This window comes from Triticum urartu, chromosome 7A, assembly GCF_056163025.1.
Source record: "Triticum urartu cultivar PI428250 chromosome 7A, HENAU_Tu73, whole genome shotgun sequence".
Classification (NCBI taxonomy): domain Eukaryota; kingdom Viridiplantae; phylum Streptophyta; class Magnoliopsida; order Poales; family Poaceae; genus Triticum; species Triticum urartu.
This window is the reverse complement of record NC_141879.1, coordinates 746,248,015-746,274,324: the sequence shown is the minus strand read 5'-3', so window position 1 is coordinate 746,274,324 and position 26,310 is coordinate 746,248,015. Positions and strand designations below refer to the sequence as shown.

Below are 26,310 nucleotides of genomic sequence, written 5' to 3'. Positions count from 1 at the left end.
TCTGGAAAAAATAATGCGAGGCCCAATCCTCCGCTGCATCAAGCATCAACCATCATGAGATTGATTCCTTAATTGATCTGAAAACAGTTGCTTGGATTAATGTACTGTTAGAACTTGATATCAGAGGAAAGGAGGGATAAAACCTTGAGGAGCTGCATGTCCATGGCGTCCTTGACATCTCCTTGAGGAATCCCTTGATGGCGGCGACCATGGTGGATGGGGAACTCCCATGGCGTGCCCCAACTGCATCTCCAGCAGAGGATATGAAGAGAAGGTGAGGTGTAGGGGCGGTCAATCTCGGCCAAGAAGGAAGGAAGGACGAACCTGGGACCACCGGAGACGCGCCGGCGAAGCCATGCCCGAAACCCTAGCCATGGATGTGTGGTTGCGAGCGGGCTGTAGAGGCTGGGAGCAGAGAGTCTGGATGGAGGGGAGGGAGGCGCGGACTGTGGGAAGCTTGGGGCGTGCCCTGCGCCGGAGGCGCCGGAAGCAGCTGGCATGGGCGGCGGCGGCGGTGACGATGACTTCATGGGCGAGAGGGAGAGTAGGCGAGCCCGTGTGCTCTGTGCGTGGTTGTGTTTTATTTTTTCTTTACAAAACTGCTTTGGACCGCACGTTGAATAGTCTAAACAATAGGGGGTTTTATGTAAAAACGAATTATTTTTCCAGAGTGCCACTTAAACAGGGACTGCGGGTTGATTTCAAATAAACAGTGGGGTGTTTTCACAAAAACACCAGCAACGTACGACCAGAAGCAACGCGTGCTTTATTAGTAGGTAGAGAAGTTAGGTTTTTCATTACCATGTATTATTGGCAACCAATTGTTAACACGTGATGTTAAAGCTGTGTATAAGCGCAATTCTAGCAGATTTTGTAAAATTACTCCCTTCTGTAAAACTATCAATATGTACAGATTTTCTATTGCCTGTACTATTACAGGTCCTCTCTAAAACCGCCCGGCTCATTCTTTTACATTAACAGAAGTAGTTCTGGAAAAACCTTTCGATCTATTCATCAAACATCATAGCAGTATATAAAACACGAAAGGTATCAAAAATTACATCCATATCTGTAGACCACGTAGCAACAACTACAAGCACTCGAGAGAGACGACGGACCGCAAAGGACACAGAGCACCCGAACAAATTTATCCATGCATGTCCTATAGTCGTATAGTATAGAGCAATTACTCAGACACAAGTTATTTCAATATTGAATTTTCTTTCTCTTTTAGTTCTCGAGCTACTTTATATGTGCACGACACCTACAACTATTTTTCTTGTTTTTAGTTTCTTCGTGTTCCATGATAGTACAAAATCTCTCAGCAAACTTATCTGGGACGGTCCATTAATGGCTTTGCTATGCATGGTAAATAGTGCCACTTAGATCAAACCTACATATATATAGAACAATCCGACCCAACAAATAGAGTTCATCATCGGACAAAGTTTGGATCAAACCTACATATATATGATCCTGGCACCGCCACTGGTATAGTATAGAGCAATTTCTCAGACACAAGTTATTTCAGGATTGAATTTTCTTTCTCTTTTAGTTCTCGAACTTCTTTACATGTGCACGACACCTACAACTATTTTTCTTGTTTTTAGTTTCTTTGTGTTCCATGATAGTACAAAATCTCTCAGCAAACTTATCTGGGACGGTTCATTAATGGCTTTGCTATGCATGGCTAGTGACGGCGATCTTATTCTCACATATATACATCACCCGTACTCTTAGATTAGATCGATTGGGTGGAGTTTTCTTTTCTCCTAAGGTGCATGCAAGGCTCGACTGTACGTTATATTGGATACAATAGACTATTTCTTTCGGTTTCCTATGCGTGCACCATACATATACTTACTTCAATATGATCCTCGCGCATTGCTATCCTGAGCTCGTCCTTGCTGGTGGGAGGGCTCATGCTTCATTTTGTAGCAGTCCTTGCCGGTGAGGAAGGGGCAATGACAACATTGTGTCTTCGGCTCGCTACAGTGCTTGTAATCATCGCCAGATGGTCTACGAACGTGGATTTGTTACTTCTCGTGTTCTATGTACTGCCATGATGTTTGATGAATAGATCGGAAGACCAGTCAACTAGATTGCCAAATGTGACCCCCTATACGTACATAGATATTGACTGGTCACCTCCTTTTTGTCCTTGCCCACAGGCATGCTCCTTAGAAGCCCACCCCCTAAATCGACACAAGGAACTACATAGGTAAATAGTGCAACGTAGGTCAAACCTACATATATATAGAACAATCCGACCCAACAAATAGAGTTCATCATCGGACAAAGTTTGTTGGATATGGTTCACCACCGAATAGATTAACTATATAGAAAATAAACTAGAAAGAAACAGCAGTGTGGCGGACATCACCATTTCCTCGCTCGATCCTTCACCTTGCGGTCACCGGAGAGGTTGTCTATAGGCATCCATAGCGGGAGGTGTGTCATCCTCAACCATACTCGCCGTGCTCCTATCCAACAACGACGACATGGTGCCAGCAAGAAGTCTCCTTTTGCATCGAGAGGCGCTCCGACGCTTTGATACAAAGGCGGAGCTCCTTCGAGTCCTTGTGGAGAAGGCGCCTCGTGTTTGCCTCCGCCGTGTTTAGCAAACATCGGAGGACATTCTGCAGTAGCCGCTCCTCTGGGTTGACAGGCACGAATCTCACGTGTATGTGGGACGAGCCAGCCTCTGCCGCCCTCTCTACATTGCGTCACGGGGTCACTAGGGATGGCGTGGATGGCGCGGAGTTCGAGTTCCCGCCAGTCTCCACCTGTGACCACTGGATGGCAATGCATAGTACAACTCCTCATCGTCCGGAGCCGTCCTCCTTCAAGAGCCTGCCCTAGTCGATGGGATCGGAGTCATCACCGGAGACACCGCCGGAGAGGTTGTCAGAGCCAGCCATGGAGGCGAGAGGGGACGTGAAGGGAGGAGACTGAGAATGAAAACAGAGTGACCGAGTGTGTATTTGACTAGGGTTTCATTTGGCGGTGGGGTATTAGTGGAGTCCTCGTGGGCCATAGTGTGCCACATCCTATGTGGCGGACGCATCTGAGTTCCCTATATCCGCTCCGCATATGTGCTGCATATTGGGGTGCCGAAAAGCCCGGACATTTGGGTTGTGTTTGCTAGATCCGGTTGGGTGGCAATTTCCTGCCCGGACAGAAACCACTGGAGAAGCTCAAAAAGAGGGTGAGAAACTTTGCCGCTTCCCATGGTACTTGTGGGGGTATTCCTTGCCTCTTTTCCCAGGCACTTTTCCTAGTACTAGTAGCAAAATGTTAAGATTGGGTAGGTGATTTATTACATCATTGTTCGACAAAACATTCTCATAACGTTGCAATTTTTTAAAATCTATCTATTATATAATTAAGACAAGAGTAAAACAAGCTACCGCAGGCATCCACACATATTTAATTTTCACAGCCGTTAATTCTTAGATATGAAAGGTTGAGATTTAAAGATATAATGTTACACACAAAAAAATTGTAGGGATATATTTTGTTGCACATGTGAATAATGTCACGTACAAGTACCTAAGTAAAAAAAAGGAATGAACCTCTTCAAGGAACGATCCGGACTCACCCTCCACAAGAAAAGGAGTTCGGTTCCAAACATGTACCTTTTTTTTTAGATTCTCACGTACATGTACCTACGTAAATAAATGATACTCCTACCTAAAAAAAAGGAGATGAGCCTGTTCACGGAGCGATCCAGACTCACCCTCCACAAGAAAAAGAGTCCGGTTCCAAGATCCCCATTAACCCACACGTCGAAGAGATGCCCGGCCGATGGCTAGGGTTCACAATTTTTGGCGTTGCATACCCCGCAGTCCCGCACGTCGCACAGAAACCCAGCTGCTAGGGTTTTCAATCGGCTGCCGCTGTACAATTAGGAGGTGGCTTACGCATGCAGTTGTCAACTACAAACACCAAGTACAACTAGCTGCGGTGCCCGCGAAGTAGATGAAGATCTCAAAGAAAAAGGACGAGGTTGTCTCCAAGGATCACTACATGGGCCGGTGCCTCCTCAAGATCTTACTCACCAACGACAACATGGCCGGCGACACTAGGCACATGATCTTCCACACCGAAGGTCCACAACATGGCTGGTATGTTATATCATGGACTGAGCTGAATCTCGGTGACTGGACTCATGGAGATGTATCTGTTGGCAGGGGAGACGCAGTCGATCGGGTCATGGATGGCTTGGAGAAGAACGGGAAGGCCGCACAAGCTGTGGCTCCACACCATCGCCAGCAGTATTTGGTGGACTTCGTGGACAGCAAGGCCAGGCCACCAGCTCTAAATCTACTATATGTGCGGCGGGCGCGCCTTGAGCCCTCCCCTCTGATAGTACCACTGCCTCCAGAAGATGATGCATGCATGGAACAACTGTCCCAGCAGCAACGACGTCTAGATATAACATTGATAATTCCACAGCCGCCAACTGGCCCACCGTGACTCATCTTTGGCTCATCTATTCTCAGGTTTGTTCATCTTCTGTGTACCTCAATTTTGTGGTTTCTAGAATTAATGGATGCAGATTGTTGGATTCTCGATTGATGTGCATAGAGACTTAGATGTTCTAGGGCATGCGCAAGAACCAAAGTATGAGCAAATGAAGAGACGAGCAGGATATACTTATGTGGCACAGAGCTTGAGCTTGCTGCTAGCAAGTTCAGTGTGTACTGCTCGATTCTAGGGAAGCAAATTTGATCACCAATCTAACATGTACGTGACAATCAATCGACTCTCAAAACAAGAAAAATCAAGCATGTCTGTTCTAAGGTTTGTTCATATTCTGCATACCTCAAATTTAGTGGCTGCTAGTGAAGGAAATATGCCCTAGAGGCAATAATAAAGTTATTATTTATTTCCTTATATCATGATAAATGTTTATTATTCATGCTAGAATTGTATTAACCGGAAACATAATACATGTGTGAATACATGGACAAACAAAAGTATCACTAGTATGCCTCTACTTGACTAGCTCGTTAATCAAAGATGGTTATGTTTCCTAACCATGAACAATGAGTTGTTATTTGATTAACGGGATCACATCATTAAGTGAATGATCTGATTGACATGACCCATTCCATTAGCTTAGCACCCGATCGTTTAGTATGTTGCTATTGCTTTCTTCATGACTTATACATGTTCCTATGACTATGAGATTATGCAACTCCCGTTTGCCGGAGAAACACTTTATGTGCTACCAAACGTCACAACGTAACTGGGTGATTATAAAGGAGCTCTACAGGTGTCTCCAAAGGTACATGTTGGGTTGGCGTATTTCGAGATTAGAATTTGTCACTCCGATTGTCGGAGAGGTATCTCTGGGCCCTCTCGGTAATGCACATCACTTAAGCCTTGCAAGCATTGCAACTAATGAGTTAGTTGCGGGATGATGTATTACAGAACGAGTAAAGAGACTTGCCGGTAACGAGATTGAACTAGGTATTGGAATACCGACGATCGAATCTCGGGCAAGTAACATACCGATGACAAAGGGAACAACGTATGTTGTTATGCGGTCTGACCGATAAAGATCTTCGTAGAATATGTAGGAGCCAATATGGGCATCCAGGTCCCGCTGTTGGTTATTGACCGGAGACATGTCTCGGTCATGTCTACATTGTTCTCGAACCCGTAGGGTCCGCACGCTTAAGGTTACGATGACAGTTATATTATGAGTTTATGCATTTTGATGTACCGAAGGTTGTTCGGAGTCCCGGATGTGATCACGGACATGACGAGGAGTCTCGAAATGGTCGAGACATAAAGATTGATATATTGGAAGCCTACGTTTGGATATCGGAAGTGTTCCGGGTGAAATCGGCATTTTACCGGAGTACCGGGAGGTTACCGGAACCCCCCGGGAGCTATATGGGCCATAGTGGTCCTTAGTGGAAAAGAGAAGAGGCAGCCCAACATGGGCCGCGCGCCCCTCCCCTCCCTTGGTCCGAATAGGACAAGGAGAGGGGGCCGGCCCCTCTCTCTCTTTTCCCCCCTCCGCGAATCCTATTCCAACTAGGATTGGGGGGGGGGGGGGGAATCCTACTCCCAGAGGGAGTAGGACTCTCCTGGCGCGCCTCTCCTAGGCCGGCCGCACCCCCCCCTTTAGTCCTTTATATACGGAGGCAGGGGCACCCTAGAGACACACAAGTTGATCCACGTGATCTTACTCTTAGCCGTGTGCGGCGCCCCCAGCCACTATAGACCTCGATAATATTGTAGCGGTGCTTAGGCGAAGCCCTGCAGTAGTAGTACATCAAGATCGTCACCACGCCGTCGTGCTGACGGAACTCTTCCCCGACACTTTGCTGGATCGGAGTCCGGGGATCGTCATCGAGCTGAACGTGTGCTAAAACTCGGAGGTGCCGTAGTTTCGGTGCTTGATCGGTCGGGCCGTGAAGACGTACGACTACATCAACCAAACGCTTCCGTTGTCGATCTACCGGGTATGTAGATCACACTCTCCCCTCGTTGCTATGCATCACCATGATCTTGCGTGTGCGTAGGAAATTTTTTGAAATTACTACGTTCCCCAACAGTGGCATCCGAGCCTAGGTTTTATATGTTGATGTTATATGCACGAGTAGAACACAAGTGAGTTGTGGGCGATATAAGTCATACTGCTTACCAGCATGTCATACTTTGGTTCGGCGGTATTGTTGGATGAAGCGGCCCAGACCGACATTACGCATACGCTTACGCGAGACCGGTTCTCCCGACGTGCTTTGCACAGAGGTGGCTTGCGGATGACAGTTTCTCCAACTTTAGTTGAACCAAGTGTGGCTACGCCCGGTCCTTGCGAAGGTTAAAACAGCACCAACTTGAGAAACTACCGTTGTGGTTTTGATGCGTAGGTAAGATTAGTTCTTGCTTAAGCCCGTAGCAGCCACGTAAAACTTGCAACAACAAAGTAGAGGACGTCTAACTTGTTTTTGCAGGGCATGTTGTGATGTGATATGGTCAAGAGATGATGCTGAATTTTATTGTATGAGATGATCATGTTTTGTAACCGAGTTATCGGCAACTGGCAGGAGCCATATGGTTGTCGCTTTATTGTATGCAATGCAATCGCGATGTAATGCTTTACTTTATCACTAAGCGGTAGCGATAGTCGTGGAAGCACAAGCTTGGCGAGACGACAACGATGCTACGATGGAGATCAAGGTGTCACGCCGGTGACGATGGTGATCACGACGGTGCTTCGGAGATGGAGATCACAAGCACAAGATGATGATGGCCATATCATATCACTTATATTGATTGCATGTGATGTTTATCTTTTATGCATCTTATCTTGCTTTGATTGACGGTAGCATTATAAGATGATCTCTCACTAATTATCAAGAAGTGTTCTCCCTGAGTATGCACCGTTGCAAAAGTTCTTCGTGCTGAGACACCACGTGATGATCGGGTGTGATAGGCTCTACGTTCAAATACAACGGGTGCAAAACAGTTGCACACGCGGAATACTCAGGTTATACTTGACGAGCCAAGCATATACAGATATGGCCTCGGAACACAGAGACCGAAAGGTCGAGCGTGAATCATATAGTAGATATGATCAACATAGTGATGTTCACCAATGAAACTACTCCATCTCACGTGATGATCGGACATGGTTTAGTTGATTTGGATCACGTAATCACTTAGAGGATTAGAGGGATGTCTATCTAAGTGGGAGTTCTTTAAGTAAATTAACTGAACTTAAATTTATCATGAAACTTAGTACCTGATAAGTATCTTGCTTGTTTATGCTTGATTGTGATAGATGGCTCGTGCTGTTGTTCCGTTGAATTTTAATGCGTTCCTTGAGAAAGCAAAGTTGAAAGATGATGGTAGCAATTACACGGACTGAGTCCGTAACTTGAGGATTATCCTCATTGCTGCACAGAAGAATTACGTCCTGGAAGCACCGCTGGGTGCCAGGCCTGCTGCTGGAGCAACGCCGGATGTTATGAACGTCTGGCAGAGCAAAGCTGATGACTACTCAATAGTTCAGTGTGCCATGCTTTACGGCTTAGAATCGGGACTTCAACGACGTTTTGAACGTCATGGAGCATATGAGATGTTCTATGAGTTGAAGTTAATATTTCAAGCAAATGCCCGGATTGAGAGATATGAAGTCTCCAATAAGTTCTATAGCTGTAAGATGGAGGAGAACAATTCTGTTAGTGAGCATATACTCAAAATGTCTGGGTATAATAATCACTTGATTCAATTGGGAGTTTATCTTCCAGATGATTGCGTCATTGACAGAATTCTCCAATCACTGCCACCAAGCTACAAGAGCTTCGTTATGAACTATAATATGCAAGGGATGAATAAGACTATTCCCGAGCTCTTCGCAATGCTGAAAGCTGCGGAGGTAGAAATCAAGAAGGAGCATCAAGTGTTGATGGTCAACAAGACCACTAGTTTCAAGAAAAAAGGGCAAAGGGAAGAAGAAGGGAAACTTCAAAAAGAACAGCAAGCAAGTTGCTACTCAAGAGAAGAAACCCAAACCTGGACCTAAGCCTGAAACTGAGTGCTTCTACTGCAAGCAGACTGGTCACTGGAAGCGGAACTGCCCCAAGTATTTGGCGGATAAAAAGGATGGCAAGGTGAACAAAGGTATATGTGATATACATGTTATTGATGTGTACCTTACTAATGCTCGCAGTAGCACCTGGGTATTTGATACTGGTTCTGTTGCTAATATTTGCAACTCGAAACAGGGACTACGGATTAAGCGAAGATTGGCTAAGGACGAGGTGACGATGCGCGTGGAACGGTTCCAAAGTCGATGTGATCGCAGTCGGCACGCTACCTCTACATCTACCTTCGGGATTAATATTAGACCTAAATAATTGTTATTTGGTGCCAGCGTTAAGCATAAACATTATATCTGGATCTTGTTTGATGCGAGACGGTTATTCATTTAAATCTAAGAATAATGGTTGTTCTATTTATATGAGTAATATCTTTTATGGTCATGCACCCTTATTCTATTTATATGAGTAATATCTTTTATGGTCATGCACCCTTGAAGAGTGGTCTATTCTTGTTGAATCTCGATAGTAGTAACACACATATTCATAATGTTGAAGCCAAAAGATGCAGAGTTGATAATGATAGTGCAACATATTTATGGCACTGCCGTTTAGGTCATATCGGTGTAAAGCGCATGAAGAAACTCCATACTGATGGACTTTTGGAACCACTTGATTATGAATCACTTGGTACTTGCGAACCGTGCCTCATAGGCAAGATGACCAAAACACTGTTCTCCGGTACTATGGAGAGAGCAACAGATTTATTGGAAATCATACATACAGATGGATGTGGTCCGACGAATATTGAGGCTCGTAGCGGATATCGTTATTTTCTCACCTTCACAGATGACTTAAGCAGATATGGGTATATCTACTTAATGAAACATAAGTCTGAAACGTTTGAAAAGTTCAAAGAATTTCAGAGTGAAGTTGAAAATCATCGTAACAAGAAAATAAAGTTTCTACGATCTGATCGTGGAGGAGAATGTTTGAGTTACGAGTTTGGTGTACATTTGAAAAATTGTGGAATAGTTTCGCAACTCACGCCACCCAAAACACCACAGCGTAATGGTGTGTCCGAACGTCGTAATCGTACTTTACTAGATATGGTGTGATCTATGATGTCTCTTACTGATTTACCGCTATCGTTTTGGGGATACGCTCTAGAGACGGCCGCATTCACGTTAAATAGGGCACCATCAAAATCCGTTGAGACGACGCCTTATGAACTATGGTTTGGCAAGAAACCAAAGTTGTCGTTTCTGAAAGTTTGGGGCTGTGATGCTTATGTGAAAAAGTTTCAACCTGATAAGCTCGAACTCAAATCGGAGAAATGTGTCTTCATAGGATATCCAAAGGAGACTATTGGATACACCTTTTATCACAGATCCGAAGGCAAGACTTTTGTTGCTAAATTCAGAAACTTTCTAGAGAAGGAGTTTCTCTCGAAAAAGTGAGTGGGAGGAAAGTAGAACTTGACGAGGTAACTGTACCTGCTCCCTTACTGGAAAGTAGTACATCACAGAAAACTGTTTCTGTGACACCTACACCAGTTAGTGAGGAAGCTAATGATGATGATCATGAAACTTCAGAACAAGATACTACTGAACCTCGTAGATCAACCAGAGTAAGATCTGCGCCAGAGTGGTACGGTAATCCCGTTCTGGAAGTCATGATACTAGATCATGATGAACCTACGAGCTATGAAGAAGCGATGGTGAGCCCAGATTCCGCAAAGTAGCTTGAAGCCATGAAATCTGAGATGGGATACCATGTATGAGAACAAAGTATGGACTTTGGTTGACTTGCCCGATGATCGGCAAGCAATTGAGAATAAATGGATCTTCAAGAAGAAGACTGACGCTGACGGTAATATTACTGTCTACAAAGCTCGACTTGTCGCAAAAGGTTTTCGACAAGTTCAAGGGATTGACTATGATGAGACCTTCTCACCCGTAGCGATGCTTAAGTCTGTCCGAATCATGTTAGCAATTGCCGCATTTTATGATTATGAAATTTGGCAGATGGATGTCAAAAATGCATTCCTGAATGGATTTCTGGAAGAAGAGTTGTATATGATGCAACCAGAAGGTTTTGTCGATCCAAAGGGAGCTAACAAAGTGTGCAAAGCTCCAGCGATCCATTTATGGACTGGTGCAAGCCTCTCGGAGTTGGAATAAACGTTTTGATAGTGTGATCAAAGCATTTGGTTTTATACAGACTTTTGGAGAAGCCTATATTTACAAGAAAGTGAGTGGGAGTTCTATAGCATTTCTGATATTATATGTAGATGACATATTACTAATTGGGAATGATATAGAATTTTTGGATAGCATAAAGGGATACTTGAATAAGAGTTTTTCAATGAAAGACCTCGGTGAAACTTCTTACATATTAGGCATTAAGATCTATAGAGATAGATCAAGACGCTTAATTGGACTTTCACAAAGCACATACCTTGACAAAGTTTTGAAGAAGTTCAAAATGGATCAAGCAAAGAAAAGGGTTCTTGCCTGTGTTACAAGGTGTGAAGTTGAGTAAGACTCAATGCCCGACCACTGCAGAAGATAGAGAGAATATAAAAGATGTTCCCTATGCTTCAGCCATAGGCTCTATCATGTATGCAATGCTGTGTACCAGACCTGATGTGTGCCTTGCTATAAGTCTAGCAGGGAGGTACCAAAGTAATCCAGGAGTGGATCACTGGACAGCGGTCAAGAACATCCTGAAGTACCTGAAAAGGACTAAGGATATGTTTCTCGTATATGGAGGTGACAAAGAGCTCATCGTAAAAGGTTACGTTGATGCAAGCTTTGACACTGATCCAGACGATTCTAAATCGCAAACCGGATACGTGTTTACATTAAACGGTGGAGCTGTCAGTTGGTGCAGTTCTAAACAAAGCATTGTAGCGGGATCTACATGTGAAGCGGAGTACATAGCTGCTTCGGAAGCAGCAAATGAAGGAGTCTGGATGAAGGAGTTCATATTCGATCTAGGTGTCATACCTAATGCATCGGGTCCAATGAAAATCTTTTGTGACAATATTGGTGCAATTGCCTTGGCAAAGGAATCCAGATTTCACAAGAGAACCAAGCACATCAAGAGACGCTTCAATTCCATCCGGGATCTAGTCCAGGTGGGAGACATAGAGATTTGCAAGATACATACGGATCTGAATGTTGCGGACCCGTTGACTAAGCCTCTTCCACGAGCAAAACATGATCAGCACCAAGGCTCCATGGGTGTTAGAATCATTACTGTGTAATCTAGATTATTGGCTCTAGTGCAAGTGGGAGACTGAAGGAAATATGCCCTAGAGGCAATAATAAAGTTATTATTTATTTCCTTATATCATGATAAATGTTTATTATTCATGCTAGAATTGTATTAACCGGAAACATAATATATGTGTGAATACATAGACAAACAAAAGTATCACTAGTATGCCTCTACTTGACTAGCTCGTTAATCAAAGATGGTTATGTTTCCTAACCATGAACAATGAGTTGTTATTTGATTAACGGGATCACATCATTAAGTGAATGATCTGATTGACATGACCCATTCCATTAGCTTAGCACCCGATCGTTTAGTATGTTGCTATTGCTTTCTTCATGACTTATACATGTTCCTATGACTATGAGATTATGCAACTCCTGTTTGCCGGAGAAACACTTTGTGTGCTACCAAACGTCACAACATAACTGGGTGATTATAAAGGAGCTCTACAGGTGTCTCCAAAGGTACATGTTGGGTTGGCGTATTTCGAGATTAGGATTTGTCACTCCGATTGTCGGAGAGGTATCTCTGGGCCCTCTCGGTAATGCGCATCACTTAAGCCTTGCAAGCATTGCAACTAATGAGTTAGTTGCGGGATGATGTATTGCAGAACGAGTAAAGAGACTTGCCGGTAACGAGATTAAACTAGGTATTGGAATACCGACGATCGAATCTCGGGCAAGTAACATACCGATGACAAAGGGAACAACGTATGTTGTTATGCGGTCTGACCGATAAAGATCTTCGTAGAATATGTAGGAGCCAATATGGGCATCCAGGTCCCGCTGTTGGTTATTGACCGGAGACATGTCTCGGTCATGTCTACATTGTTCTCGAACCCGTAGGGTCCGCACGCTTAAGGTTACGATGACAGTTATATTATGAGTTTATGCATTTTGATGTACCGAAGGTTGTTCGGAGTCCCGGATGTGATTACGGACATGACGAGGAGTCTCAAAATGGTCGAGACATAAAGATTGATATATTGGAAGCCTATGTTTGGATATCGGAAGTGTTCCGGGTGAAATCGGGATTTTACCGGAGTACCGGGAGGTTACCGGAACCCCCCGGGAGCTGTATGGGCCACAGTGGAAAAGAGAAGAGGCAGCCCAACATGGGCCGCGCGCCCCTCCCCTCCCTTGGTCCGAATAGGACAAGGAGAGGGGGTCGGCCCCTCTCTCTCTTTTCCCCCCTCCGCGAATCCTATTCCAACTAGGATTGGGGGGGGGGGGGGAATCCTACTCCCAGAGGGAGTAGGACTCTCCTGGCGCGCCTCTCCTAGGCCGGCCGCACCCCCCCCCCTTTAGTCCTTTATATACGGAGGCAGGGGCACCCCAGAGACACACAAGTTGATCCACGTGATCTTACTCTTAGCCGTGTGCGGCGCCCCCAGCCACTATAGACCTCGATAATATTGTAGCGGTGCTTAGGCGAAGCCCTGCAGTAGTAGTACATCAAGATCGTCACCACGCCGTCGTGCTGACGGAACTCTTCCCCGACACTTTGCTGGATCGGAGTCCGGGGATTGTCATCGAGCTGAAGTGTGCTAAAACTCGGAGGTGCCGTAGTATCGGTGCTTGATCGGTCGGGCCGTGAAGACGTACGACTACATCAACCAAACGCTTCCGTTGTCGATCTACCGGGTATGTAGATCACACTCTCCCCTCGTTGCTATGCATCACCATGATCTTGCGTGTGCGTAGGAATTTTTTTGAAATTACTACGTTCCCCAACAGCTAGAATTTGGAGTTGGACAGCACATGCATAACCCGAAACCTTTTGGGTCCTTGATTATTATATTAATAGTTTTTGTCATTTTATTTTGCAGCACGACATTGGCATAGCTACCTCTACTCCGACTGGATTTATATATCAAGTTTAATCTTATTTGCAGTACCAAAGAAAATATTTGGTGGAGTTGTACAATTAACTCCTGGTGTACCATGTATTGCAAATACAATTGATTCTGTTTCAAACAAGATGATGTTCATTTGAGCTACTAATACATGAGCATTATAGCACATACAGGAGAAACTCGACAGGAAAATCTTGAACAAAAGGAGGAACTCCCCAATTATGAGCAAACTGTGGTAAGTTTCCAATTCAATAAGTTTTTGATTGACCAACATATATGGCATGTACTTCTTTTGAATAACTGTAACATTTCATTTTCTGAACAGTTGGACACACTTACATATTCAGGTCAACATTGAATCCAACTGAGCGTTGCACAGTCAGTTAAAATAGTCCTGAGACCTGAGTATATCTAACAAAAATACTAATTACTGAAGGGCTTCCGCATGCCACGGGGCTGCACACTTGCGAGGCGGCGATGTTGCCACGAGCATGGGAGCCGGCAGCCTCGCTGCTCCACGACTTGGTAGTGTGTCCTTCACACTGGCAGGATCCATCATAGCATCTCGGACAGGTAAGACATTCAGTAGCAAGCACATCAGCCAAAGTATGTGCAAACGAAGAGACGCAAAAGAGAGATTTCTCTGGCATAGGGCTTGAGATTGCTGCTAGAAAATTCAGTACTTCAGTGTATGCTGTCGTTCTTCTCCCGGTTAGCAAGTTTGATTACCAATTTCACATGTACTTGACAATCAATGGTCTTTTCAAACAAGAATTATCAAGCTAAGCTGGATGATTATAGCATGAAATTAATTTGAATTTAGCTACCGATAATATGATGGGTTGTTGTCCATTACTCCATATATACTACACCACGGCATTACACAAATAGATTGGATATATATATCGATGACAAGCAAGGAAAAAGTAATTGCTGGAGTGAAGAGATACATTCTGCAAACTTTACACTTATTTCTTATAGTGGAACTATGTCTCCAATATAGGTGATCAAAGCAGCTAATCCAAATTTGAGGAAAATAAAGTAAACATACAAGAGGATACATGCCAGGATAAAAGTAGATAAAACATGCCAAGATTTGTCAACTTTTCATCATTACAGCCTATCTGTATCGGATACATACATATGCCAAAATTTAGCAGGTGCACCCACACAATATTATGTTAGATATTACATTTTGTTGGGTTGTTTTTTGTAAAAAAGATTAAAGACAGACAACATTATATAGATTGGAATGACATGAGCTTACTACAATGATATGTTTTCTGTTCTTGGATATGAAATCCGTTGCTAACAACTCATCACACGGGATAAACAAATTTAAACGAGATGACTAATATTGCCTCATGATATAAATATTGGCTACAATTGTTTTTGACCAATGAGTTTTTGTGTATTCTGTGCATTCTCAAAACATTTATATAATTTTGCAAGTCTACATAACATCCTATAGCAACATCTCAATGCTAATTTAGATTTAAAACACATAGGAAATCTAGCCGCACAAATGCGCGGGTCAACCCGCTAGTTTATGTACATTACTTTTTTTTTGCGTGGAGTTTATGTACATTACTTGGGGAGCAATGTTACACTTGCGGTAGATTTATACGCAGGCTACGCACAGGATGACATGGCATCATTTAATTGGATTTTTCCGGGCCCCACTGCTAGATTCATAGGGAAGATAAGTAGAAGATTACCAACAATTAGATCAGTTGATAAATCTATACCTGTTACGACATGTACCTCGTTTTTTTTGTGGGAATATGACAAGTACCTCTGAAGGTTATACGAGTAGATCAAAAAGAATTTTCTGAAAAAAAAGAGTAGATCAAAAAGAAAAGGCAAGTTATTCTAAAAAAAAAGGCAAGTTTTTTTTAGTTTATACTTGACCCGAAAGAAAAGGCAAGTAACGTACGGTGTGAAGATTGACACGTACTATTAGTACGTACCACATGCATGTGCGATCCAAGCTGATACGTCTGGTTGAGATTTTGGAAAATCAAGAAGCGTACTCCATCCATGGTACAGTAGCCAAACTATATTTATAGCAACACGGCCCATCGATCGGTCTATCGATCTCCTCGTCAACCCTTACTAGCGCCATGGGGATCTGGCGTACGATAGTCGAAGCGATAACCAAAGATTCAGCGGATGTCATCATACCGAAGGCAGCGGATGTCATCGTACCGCAGGCAGTGGCGGCGTCCAGCGTCATGAGCGACCAGAGGGTCGTCGTGCATCACGTGATCAATGGCGGGTGCGGCGAGGACTTCACCACGGCGATGGAAGAGTGCCACCCCAATCCACCCAAGGCGTTCATGCAGGAGCGAGGCCACGCTGCTGACCGCATTGTCGACGCTAAGGCATGCATCAAGGCCACGGCGACGCTGCGCAAGTGCTTCGCCGGCAACGCCGCAATGTTCAAGCACCAGTACCTCCGTCGCATCGACAAGGGCCTCGACCAGGACACCAAGCCGTCGCCGGAGCTGGTAAAGGAAGAAGAACGTGACGGGTTCAGGTGGTGGACTGGCATGAGGAGAAGCTAAGCTATGCCGTGCATATTTGAGATCTTAGATGCATAAATAAATGTTCGCAGATACTATATAGATAGTAGATTAGAGCGGTTACTATAATACTAGTATATAGTAAGCACAACTTATTTCAGGATTGAATTTTCTTTCTCTTTTAGTTCTGGTACTTTTCTACATGTCCACGACATCTATAACTAATTAATTAATTGTCCTTAGCTCCTTCTGCTTCCATGATAGTACATAATCTCTCAGCAAACATATCGCTATATTGTCGCAAAAAAAAAACATACCACTATGTCAGACAAGGTTCCCCGTTGCTACGCACGACTAGTGATGCGCGATCTTATTCTTGCATGCATGCATGCGTGACCAGTACTCCAGATTTGGTCGTTTAAACGGCGGAGCTTTACTTTTCGCATGCATATAACTATACCCCTCCCTACTCCCTAGTGCTCCACAGTGGACAGATGCTAAGTATGCCATATAGGAGGCTGCTATGCACACGACGCCATGCGGACGATTCATGTACGACATCGCCTATGAAGTCGTTGATGCATATCATCGAGCGCATATCAACGGCTGTATTTTGCCCATCGTGCCACTGTCGTGGATGCATTCATCGTTCATAGAGCAGTTTCGTGCTACATAGGCAAAAAAAAATGACATGGCGTAGTAATTAAGGAGGAGAGAGAGACTTTGGTGACCTCAAGAAGAACCAATGCCAAACACATGAACCTAGGCAAACCACTTACATAAAAGAAGTTGACCAATTCATGGAAGTGTTTAGGTGCTAAATCATGAAAGTGGACTTAGCAACAACTAGGCCCATCGACCGATCTATCGATCTCCTCGTCAACCCTTATTACCGCCATGGGGATCTGGCGTACGATAGTCAAAGCAATAGCAAAAGATTCAGTGGATGTCATCATACCGAAAACGGCAGATGTCATTGTACCGCAGGCAGTGTCGACATCCGTTGTCATGAGCGACCAGATAGGGTCATCGTGCATCATATGATCAGTGGCGGGTGCGGCGAGGACTTCACGGCCGCGATGGGAGAGTGCCACCCCCGTCCTCCCAAGGCGTTCATGCATGAGCGATGAGAGACTGCCAACCGTGTTGTGGACGCCAAGTACTGCATCAAGGCCACGGCGGCACTGCGCAAGTGCTTCGCCGACAACCCCGCCATGTTCAAGTACCTGTACCTGCGTCGCATGGACAAGGGCCTCGACCAGGACACCAAGCCATCGCCGGAGATGGTAAAGGAAGAAGGCCGTGATGGGTTCAGGTGGTGGACTGGCACGAGGAGAAGCTAAGCTATGCTTAAGCATCATTAGTGACAATGCATAAGCCAAACTATAATATAGCAACACGGCCCATTAGTCGATCTCTCGATCTCCTCGTCAACCATCACTAGCGCTATGGGGATCTGGCGTACAATAGTCGAAGCAATAGCCAAAGATTCAGCGGATGTCATCATAACGCAGGCAGTGGCGGCGTCCAGCGTCATGAGCGACTAGAGGGTCGTTGTGCATCACGTGGTCGATGGCGGGTGCGGCGAGGACTTCGCCACGGCGATGAGAGAGTACCAACGCAGTCCACCCAAGGCGTTCATGCAGGAGCGAGGTGACGCTGCTGACCGCATTGTCAACGCTAAGGCATGCATTAAGGCCACGGCGGCGCTGCGCAAGTGCTTCGCCGGCAACGCCGCCATGTTCAAGCACCAATACCTCCGTCGCGTAGATAAGGGCCTCGACTAGGACATCAAGCCGTCGCCGGAGCTGGTAAAGGAAGCAGAACATGACTGGTTCAGATGGTGGACTGGCATCAGGAGAAGCTAAGCTATGCTTATGCGTCGGTAGTGACTATGTTCGAGAGATCTTACCTGCATTGCATGCATGTCCTATGATCATATAGAGCGATAACTCGTACGCGACTTATTTCATAATTGATTTTTCTTCCTCTTTTAGTTCTGTAGTTTTTCTATATGTCCACCACACCTATAACAAGTCCATTATTCTTAGTTCCTTGGTGTCCCATGATTGTACAAAATCTCTCAGCAACCAAGGTGAGAGATTTATTTCAGATTTTCCGACGATGTTCATTTAATGGGAGGGAACGTTTATATCGACATCGAAGGTGCCTGCGTGAAATCGTCAATCTCAATATGTTGTGTCGACTCGGTATCATGGAGGTGCTCATAGGGGTACGTAGTGTGTGTGTTTTCATAAGAACGAGTGTATGTGCGTGTACGTGGGCATCTGTTTTTGTACTTTGTCCAAAAAATAATAATTAGCGTTATTCTAAATGGAAAAAATTGAGCGACAAAAAACAATGTGCAAAGTGGCACATTGGAGATCGTGGGCCCATCTCTGTTATGACGTATCGGAAGGAGTAGTTCCCTCGAAAAAAGAGAAGAAGGATGGTGTAAAAAAAGTTGTAGTTGAGAAACGTAATAAGGGAAACGCTTGCATTCGGCGCGCCGGCCGAACGCTTCGGCCGGTCTCGTCCACGCATGCAGCGCTACACCGAATCAAACCATAAGGGCCCACCACGTTATCCTTTCCCCTATCCCCGCGTCCTTCTCCTTCCCTTTTCTAGTTCTTTTTTCCCCATCTCCCCGGCTGCCATGGAAGTCCAAACCTGCGATCTCCTCCAGCGAGCACCCCCTTTCTTCTCCGGCGAGCATCCCCGAAGCTGACCCACCCCCTCCTCTGCCCCCGAGCTAGTGTCCTTCCCTCGATTTTCCCCTCTCTCAACTGCATCTCGTAAGCCATGGCCGCGCTCGTCGGGGGCCAAGCACCGGCGCTACTATGACAGGGGAGGCATCACCTGCGAGCTCACAGGCAGGGCGGCCATGGCACACGAGCTCGAGGTGGACGTCGAGCTGAGAGCACAACGGGGACACCCCTGATGTTGTGACCGGCGTTCTAGAAAGCTACAACCGATGCGGCGAAAAGATTCAACCAGTGGTGACAGATGCTGGAACCAACCACTGCCACAACAAAAGGCTACATCCGGTATCGCACAAACACTAGTAGAAAACATGGCTATGGTCCAGGCCGACTCAGCCCATTAGTCCCGGTTCAGTGTAGAACCGGGACTAATGTGGGCATTGGTCCCGGTTCGTGAGCCCAGGGGGCCGGCCGGGCCAAGTGGGCCATTGGTCCCGGTTCGTCTGGAACTTTTGGTCCCGGTTGGTGGGACGAACCGGGACCAATGGGCCTGGCTCCTGGCCCACCACCATTGGTCCCGGTTGGTGGCCTGAACCGGGACCAAAGGCTGCCCTTTAGTCCCGGTTCATGCCACAAACCGGGACCAATGAGGTGCCTATATATACCCTCGTCCGCGAGCAGAGCACTCTAGTGCTCTGTTTTTCTCTGGCCGGCGAGGGGAGGGGTTTGTGGTGCTCTAGCTCACCTCCTATGCACATGAGGTGTTCGATGGAATGCCCGAGCCACACTACTTAAACTTTCTCCTCTCGAAGCTCGACCTCCAAGCTCCATTTTCCTCGAGATTTGTCTAGATTTAGCGGTCCGTCATGCCCCGTCCCCGTCTTCACCGACGTCGATCACCCGCGCTGATCTCATCACCGACACCACCGTGGTGAGCCTCTTGTTCTTATCTTCTTTCTGAAAGGAAAAATATTCTTACTTGTCTCTTTAGATAGATACTTGTATCATTTTCTTACATTTATTATTGCATCTTATATAGTGCGATGGTTTTGGTATCCGCCCCCGTCGGCCCTCGTCCTGTCTATGATTCGGATTTGGTATGTATATTATCTTCATAACTATTGGTTCATTTATTGTTTATGAAAATTATGCCGACCAACGTGACATAGATTTTATTTATCTAGGATGTATGTGAATCGGAAATGCCAACCGACCCTATTGTCGAGAGGTTAAATTTAGTTGAAGAAGAAAACAATTTGTTGAAGGAAAAAATAAAAAAAATTGAGGAGGAGAAGATGATATTGGAGTTGCATGTTGCGGATGTCGTCGATGATCACAAGATCAAGATGGATGCAATGCGCTTGAAGATTAGAAAGATTAGAAAATATGCCATTCTTACCGAGGCTTGGTATCATTATGCCGTTAGATCAATTGTTACCTTGGTTGCGATTATGATCGCATTTGTTTTCGCATTGAAATGTTTTACATAGTTTCAATGTATGTTTTAATTAATTAGATGCTCTGGAGAGCTATATATATGTTGTTAGATGAGAACTATGTATGCACTTTGGTTTTAATGTGATGATGAACTTCTATTAATTTGGACACTTAATTATATATAATGCACGCAGATGAACCGGCAATGGATGTACGGTGACAGACACACCCGCGAGTACATTAAGGGCGTGCATGAGTTTCTCGATGCGGCTGAGGCAAACAAGCAGAATAGTTTTACGTGTTGTCCATGCACTGAATGTGGGAATACGAGGTCTTACTCTAACCGGAAAATCCTTCACTCCCACCTGCTTTACAAGGGTTTCATGCCACACTATAATGTTTGGACGAGGCACGGAGAAATAGGGGTTATGATGGAAGACGGCGAAGAAGAAGACTACGATGACAACTATGTGCCCCTTGAATACGGTGATGCTGCAACGGGGGGAGCTGGTGAAGATCAAGAGGAACCAGAAGATGTGCCCAATGATGCTGCAACGGGTGAAGCCGCTGAAGATCAAGAGGAACCAGACGATGTGCCCGATGATGATGATCTCCGCCGGGTCATTGTCGATGCAAGGACGCAATGCATTAGTCAAAAGGAGAAGCTGAAGTTCGATCGCATGTTAGAGGATCACAAAAAAGGGTTATACCCCAATTGCGAAGATGGAAACACAAAGCTCGGTACCGTACTGGAATAGCTGCAGTGGAAGGCAGAGAATGCTGTGGCTGACAAAGGATTTGAGAAGCTACTGAAAATATTGAAGAAAAAGCTTCCAAAGGATAACGAATTGCCCGACAGTACATACGCAGCAAAGAAGGTCGTATGCCCTCTAGGATTGGAGGTGGAGAAGATACATGCATGCCCTAATGACTGCATCCTCTACCGCGGGGCATACAAGGATCTGAACACATGCCCGGTATGCGGTGCATTGCGGTATAAGATCAGACGAGATGACCCTAGTGATGTTGACGGCGAGCCCCCCAGGAAGAGGGTTCCTGCGAACGTGATGTGGTATGCTCCTATAATACCACGGTTGAAACGTCTGTTCAAAAACGAAGAGCATGCCAAGTTGATGCGATGGCACAATGAGAACCGAAAGAAAGATGGGAAGTTGAGAGCACCCGCTGACGGGTCGCAGTGGAGAAAAATCGAGAGAAAGTACTGGGATGAGTTTGCAAAGGACCCAAGGAATGTATGGTTTGCTTTAAGCGCGGATGGCATTAATCCTTTCGGGAGCAGAGCAGCAATCACAGCACCTGGCCCGTGACTCTATGTATGTATAACCTTCCTCCTTGGATGTGCATGAAGCGGAAGTTCATTATGATGCCAGTTCTCATCCAAGGCCCTAAGCAACCCGGCAATGAAATTGATGTGTACCTAAGGCCATTAGTTGAAGAACTTTTACAGCTGTGGAATGGAAACGGTGTACGTACGTGGGATGAGCACAGACAGGAGGAATTTAACCTTAAGGCGTTGCTGTTCGCGACCATCAACGATTGGCCCGCTCTCAGTAACCTTTTAGGACAGACAAACAAAGGATACCACGCATGCACGCACTGTTTAGATGACACTGAAAGTATATACCTGGACAAATGCAGGAAGAATGTGTACCTGGGCCATCGTCGATTTCTTCCGACCAACCATCAATGTCGAAAGAAAGGCAAGCATTTCAAAGGCGAGGCAGATCACCGGAAGAAGCCCGCCATGCGCACCGGTGATCACGTGCTTGCTATGGTCAATGATTTACACTACGTAATCTTTGGAAAGGGTCCCGGTGGACTAGCTGTTCCGAATGACGCTGAGGGACACGCACCCATGTGGAAGAAGAAATCTATATTTTGGGACCTACCCTATTGGAAAGACCTAGAGGTCCGCTCCTCAATCGACGTGATGCACGTGACGAAGAACCTTTGCGTGAACCTGCTAGGCTTCTTGGGCGTGTATGGGAAGACAAAAGATACACCCGAGGCACGAGAGGACCTGCAACGTTTGCACGAAAAAGACGGCATGCCTCCGAAGCAGTATAAAGGTCCTGCCAGCTACGCTCTTACGAAAGAAGAGAAAGAAATCTTCTTTGAATGCCTGCTCAGTATGAAGGTCACGACTGGCTTCTCGTCGAATATAAAGGGAATAATAAATATGCCAGAGAAAAAGTTTCAGAACCTAAAGTCTCATGACTGCCACGTGATTATGACACAACTGCTTCCGGTTGCATTGAGGGGGCTTCTACCGGAAAACATTCGATTAGCCATTGTGAAGCTATGTGCATTCCTCAATGCAATCTCTCAGAAGGTGATTGATCCAGAAATCGTACCAAGGCTAAGGAGTGATGTGGCGCAATGTCTTGTCAGTTTCGAGCTGGTGTTCCCACCATCCTTCTTCAATATCATGACGCACGTCCTAGTTCATCTAGTCGACGAGATTGTCATCCTGGGGCCCGTATTTCTACACAATATGTTCCCCTTTGAGAGGTTCATGGGAGTCCTAAAGAAATATGTCCGTAACCGCGCTAGGCCAGAAGGAAGCATCTCCATGGGCCGTCAAACAGAGGATGTTATCGGGTTTTGTGTTGACTTCATTCCTAGCCTTAACAAGATAGGTCTCCCTAAATCGCGGTATGAGGGGTGATTGACTGGAAAAGGCACTCTGTTAAGAGACTCAATAATATGCAGGGACGAATATTCTTGGTCTCAAGCACACTAAACAGTTCTACAGAACTCTACCTTGGTGACCCCGTATGTCGATGAACACAAGAACAGTCTGCGCTCCAAACACCCGGAGCAGTGCGACGACTGGATTACATGTGAACACATCAGGACTTTCAGCAGTTGGTTGGAAACACGTCTCAGAGGTGACAACACTGTTTGTGATGAGTTGTACTTGTTGTCCAGGGGACCATCTTTGACTGTATTGACTTACAAAGGATACGAGATAAATGGAAATACATTTTACACGATCGCCCAAGATCAAAAGAGCACCAACCAAAACAGCGGTGTCCGCTTTGATGCAGCAACCGAGAGCGGAAAGGACACATATTATGGTTACATAGTGGACATATGGGAACTTGACTACGGACCTGATTTTAAGGTCCCTTTGTTTAAGTGCAAATGGGTCAATCTGTTAGGCGGCGGGGTACAGGTAGACCCACAGTATGGAATGACAACAGTGGATCTGAAAAATCTTGGGTACACTGACGAACCATTCGTCCTAGCCAATGATGTGGCACAGGTTATCTATGTGAAGGACATGTCTACCAAACCGAGAAAAAGAAAAGATAAGGAAGCGAATACATCATACGATGAGCCAAAGCGCCACATAGTTCTTTCAGGAAAAAGGGACATCCTGGGAGTGGACGGCAAGACAGACATGTCTGAAGATTATGAAAAGTTTCATGAAATTCCTCCCTTCAATGTCAAGGCTGACCCAAGCATCCTGATAAACAATGAAGATTATCCATGGTTACGGCGCAATAAGCAAATGACACAAGCGAAGAAAAAGTGAAGACTTTCTCCCGCAATAAGCAAATGCTATGTGGGTGAAATTATGATACCATCCCAACTTTCAACTTTTTCAGAGTTCATTTGAAATGCTTTCATGTCTTATGGTTCGAAACTTTGATACTTCGAAAGTGATTGTCCATTTTTTACACGAAGTGCATCAAGTTTTTGTCGTAACCCTCTCTACTTTTTGGAACATGCTATGTGGGTGAAATGATGATACCATGCCAACTTTCAACCTTTTCAGAGTTCATTTTGAAATGCTTTCCAATTTCAGAGTCATTTAGCTCAAAGAATGAATTAATAGCAAACAGAATGAACTACAAAACTTTTATGATAATAAAAACAATCAATTAAAATATTATGTTATGATCAACTAAAATAAAACTATAATATTCTTCAATAGCAAAAAGAATATAATTTGTGTGACCTAAAATCAAACTATAAGTATTTAATTGTAAGTATAAATAAAAAATAAACAGCAAAGAAGAAAAAAATTCTAATTTTATAGTAAAGTTATTCATAAACTAGTGATTCACACAAATTTTTAAAAATTCAAATTTAAACTATTTAAAATTTAAAACTAATGGCACTAACAGAAAGTTTATAATTTTTGTGACCTAAAAGCAAAAAGAAATCACTAAAAAACTGTAAGTATTTAGTTTTAAGTAGAAATAAAAAATAAATAGAAAAAAGTTCTAATTTTATAGTAAAGTTATTCATAAACTAGTGATTCACACAAATTTTTAAAAATTCAAATTTAAACTATTTAAAATTTAAAACTAATGGCACTAACAGAAATTTAAACTCTTTAAAATTTAAACTGTAAGTATTTAGTTTTAAGTAGAAATAAAAAAAATAAAAAACCAAAAAAATGTAGAAATAAAAAAGAAAAAACCAAAAAAATGCCACCTACTGGGCCTCCACGGTCTGAATACGACTAGAAACCCTACATGGGCCAGGATTCAGGCCCGCAGAAGGCCCAATAGGCCCACAGGCAAAGCAGTGTCAAATTAGGCCCATAGGCCTGCAGTTCAGAGGAGTTTGAGAGGGAGGAGGCAGCAGAGCTTATAAACTGGTGTTGGGCGCTGTCAACTAGCGATGTGGGACTAAACTTATGGGCGCGGGGCAGCACAAGGGTATTGGTCCCGGTTGGTGGCACCAACCGGGACTAAAGGTGGCATTGGTCCCGGTTGGTGGCACCAGCCGTGACCATTGCCCCCCTTTAGTCCTGGTTGGTGCCACCAACCGGGACCAATGGGCTTCGCTTCCCGCCCTTTGGGCTGCCGAAAAGAGGCCATTGGTCTCGGTTCGTGGCTCCAACCGGGACTAATGCTCACCTTTAGTCCCGGTTGCTGCCACGAACCGAGACTAAAGCCTCTTCTATATAAGGCCACACTTTGGAATTTTTCATTCTCATCTTGCAGTTGCCGCCCCTGACGCCGCCAGGCTGCCCCGACGCCGCCCGCCCCCATCGTCGCCGTCGCCCGCGCCCATCGTCGCCGTCGCCAGCGACGCGCGCCGCCCCGGCCCGCCCCCGTCGCCGTCGCCCTCGTCCCTGCCCCAACGCGCACCGCCCCGTCCCGCCCTCGCCGTCGCCCGCGCCGGCCCCTTGCCCGACGCCCGCCGCCCCGGCTACCGTCCCCGTCACCGCGTCCCCGAGCCCGCCGTCCTCGTCGCCGGACTCCAGCCGTCGCCGCCCCCCTCAAAGTGAGCCCCCCTCTCGAGTGCCACTCTTGCGCCCGAGCGCCTTTGCTCCGCCCCTGCTCCATGGTCGCCGCCGCCCGAGCGCCCCGGCTCCGCGCCTGCGCCCTTGCTCCGCCCCTGCTCCGCCGGCCCCGAGCGCCCGAGGAGAAGTAGAGGAGAGGAGAAGTGGAGCAGCAGCAACGCGCTGTCCACTTTTCTGAAATTTTTGGAACAGGAGGAATTTTTTTGTCCATATAGAAGGTGTTTGATGAAATGCTAGATGGCTTTGGGAATTTTTGGAATTTTTAAAAAAAATTTGTGGTGAGGTACTGATGCAAGACAAAGGCGATGGCAAAATTTCAGAATTTTTTGGAGAGGTTTAGAATAGGTTTTCAACAAGTTATTTGAATCCGATTCAAATTTCATTTGAATGAAATTTGAAAATTTTGAACTATGGATCAGAATATGCTAAATATGTCAAAAATGTTTTTTTATATGATGTTTTTTTTCATATATGTATTCATTTTTTTATTTAGGTTGTTAATTAGTAGATATCGATTTTAGGTTAGTGTAGAGGAAAAAGTAAAATAAGGAAAAGGAAGAAAAGAGGAAGAAGGAAGAAGAAGAAGAAGAAAAGGAAGGAGTGGAAAAAGGAAAATAAGAAGAGGAAGGCTTCTTTTTTTTTTCTTCGATCTTCT

General features: G+C 45.1%; 1 protein-coding gene across 1 annotated transcript; it reads left to right on the top strand.

Annotated features, from left to right (window-relative positions):
- The first annotated feature begins 15,585 nt into the window (after nt 1-15,585).
- LOC147962708 (uncharacterized) lies at nt 15,586-16,422 on the top strand. Its single transcript, XM_087538044.1, has one exon. It carries the CDS (start codon nt 15,828-15,830, stop codon nt 16,269-16,271), a length of 444 nt encoding a protein of 147 aa, XP_087394170.1. The 5' UTR covers nt 15,586-15,827; the 3' UTR covers nt 16,272-16,422.
- The last annotated feature ends 9,888 nt before the right edge of the window (nt 16,423-26,310 follow it).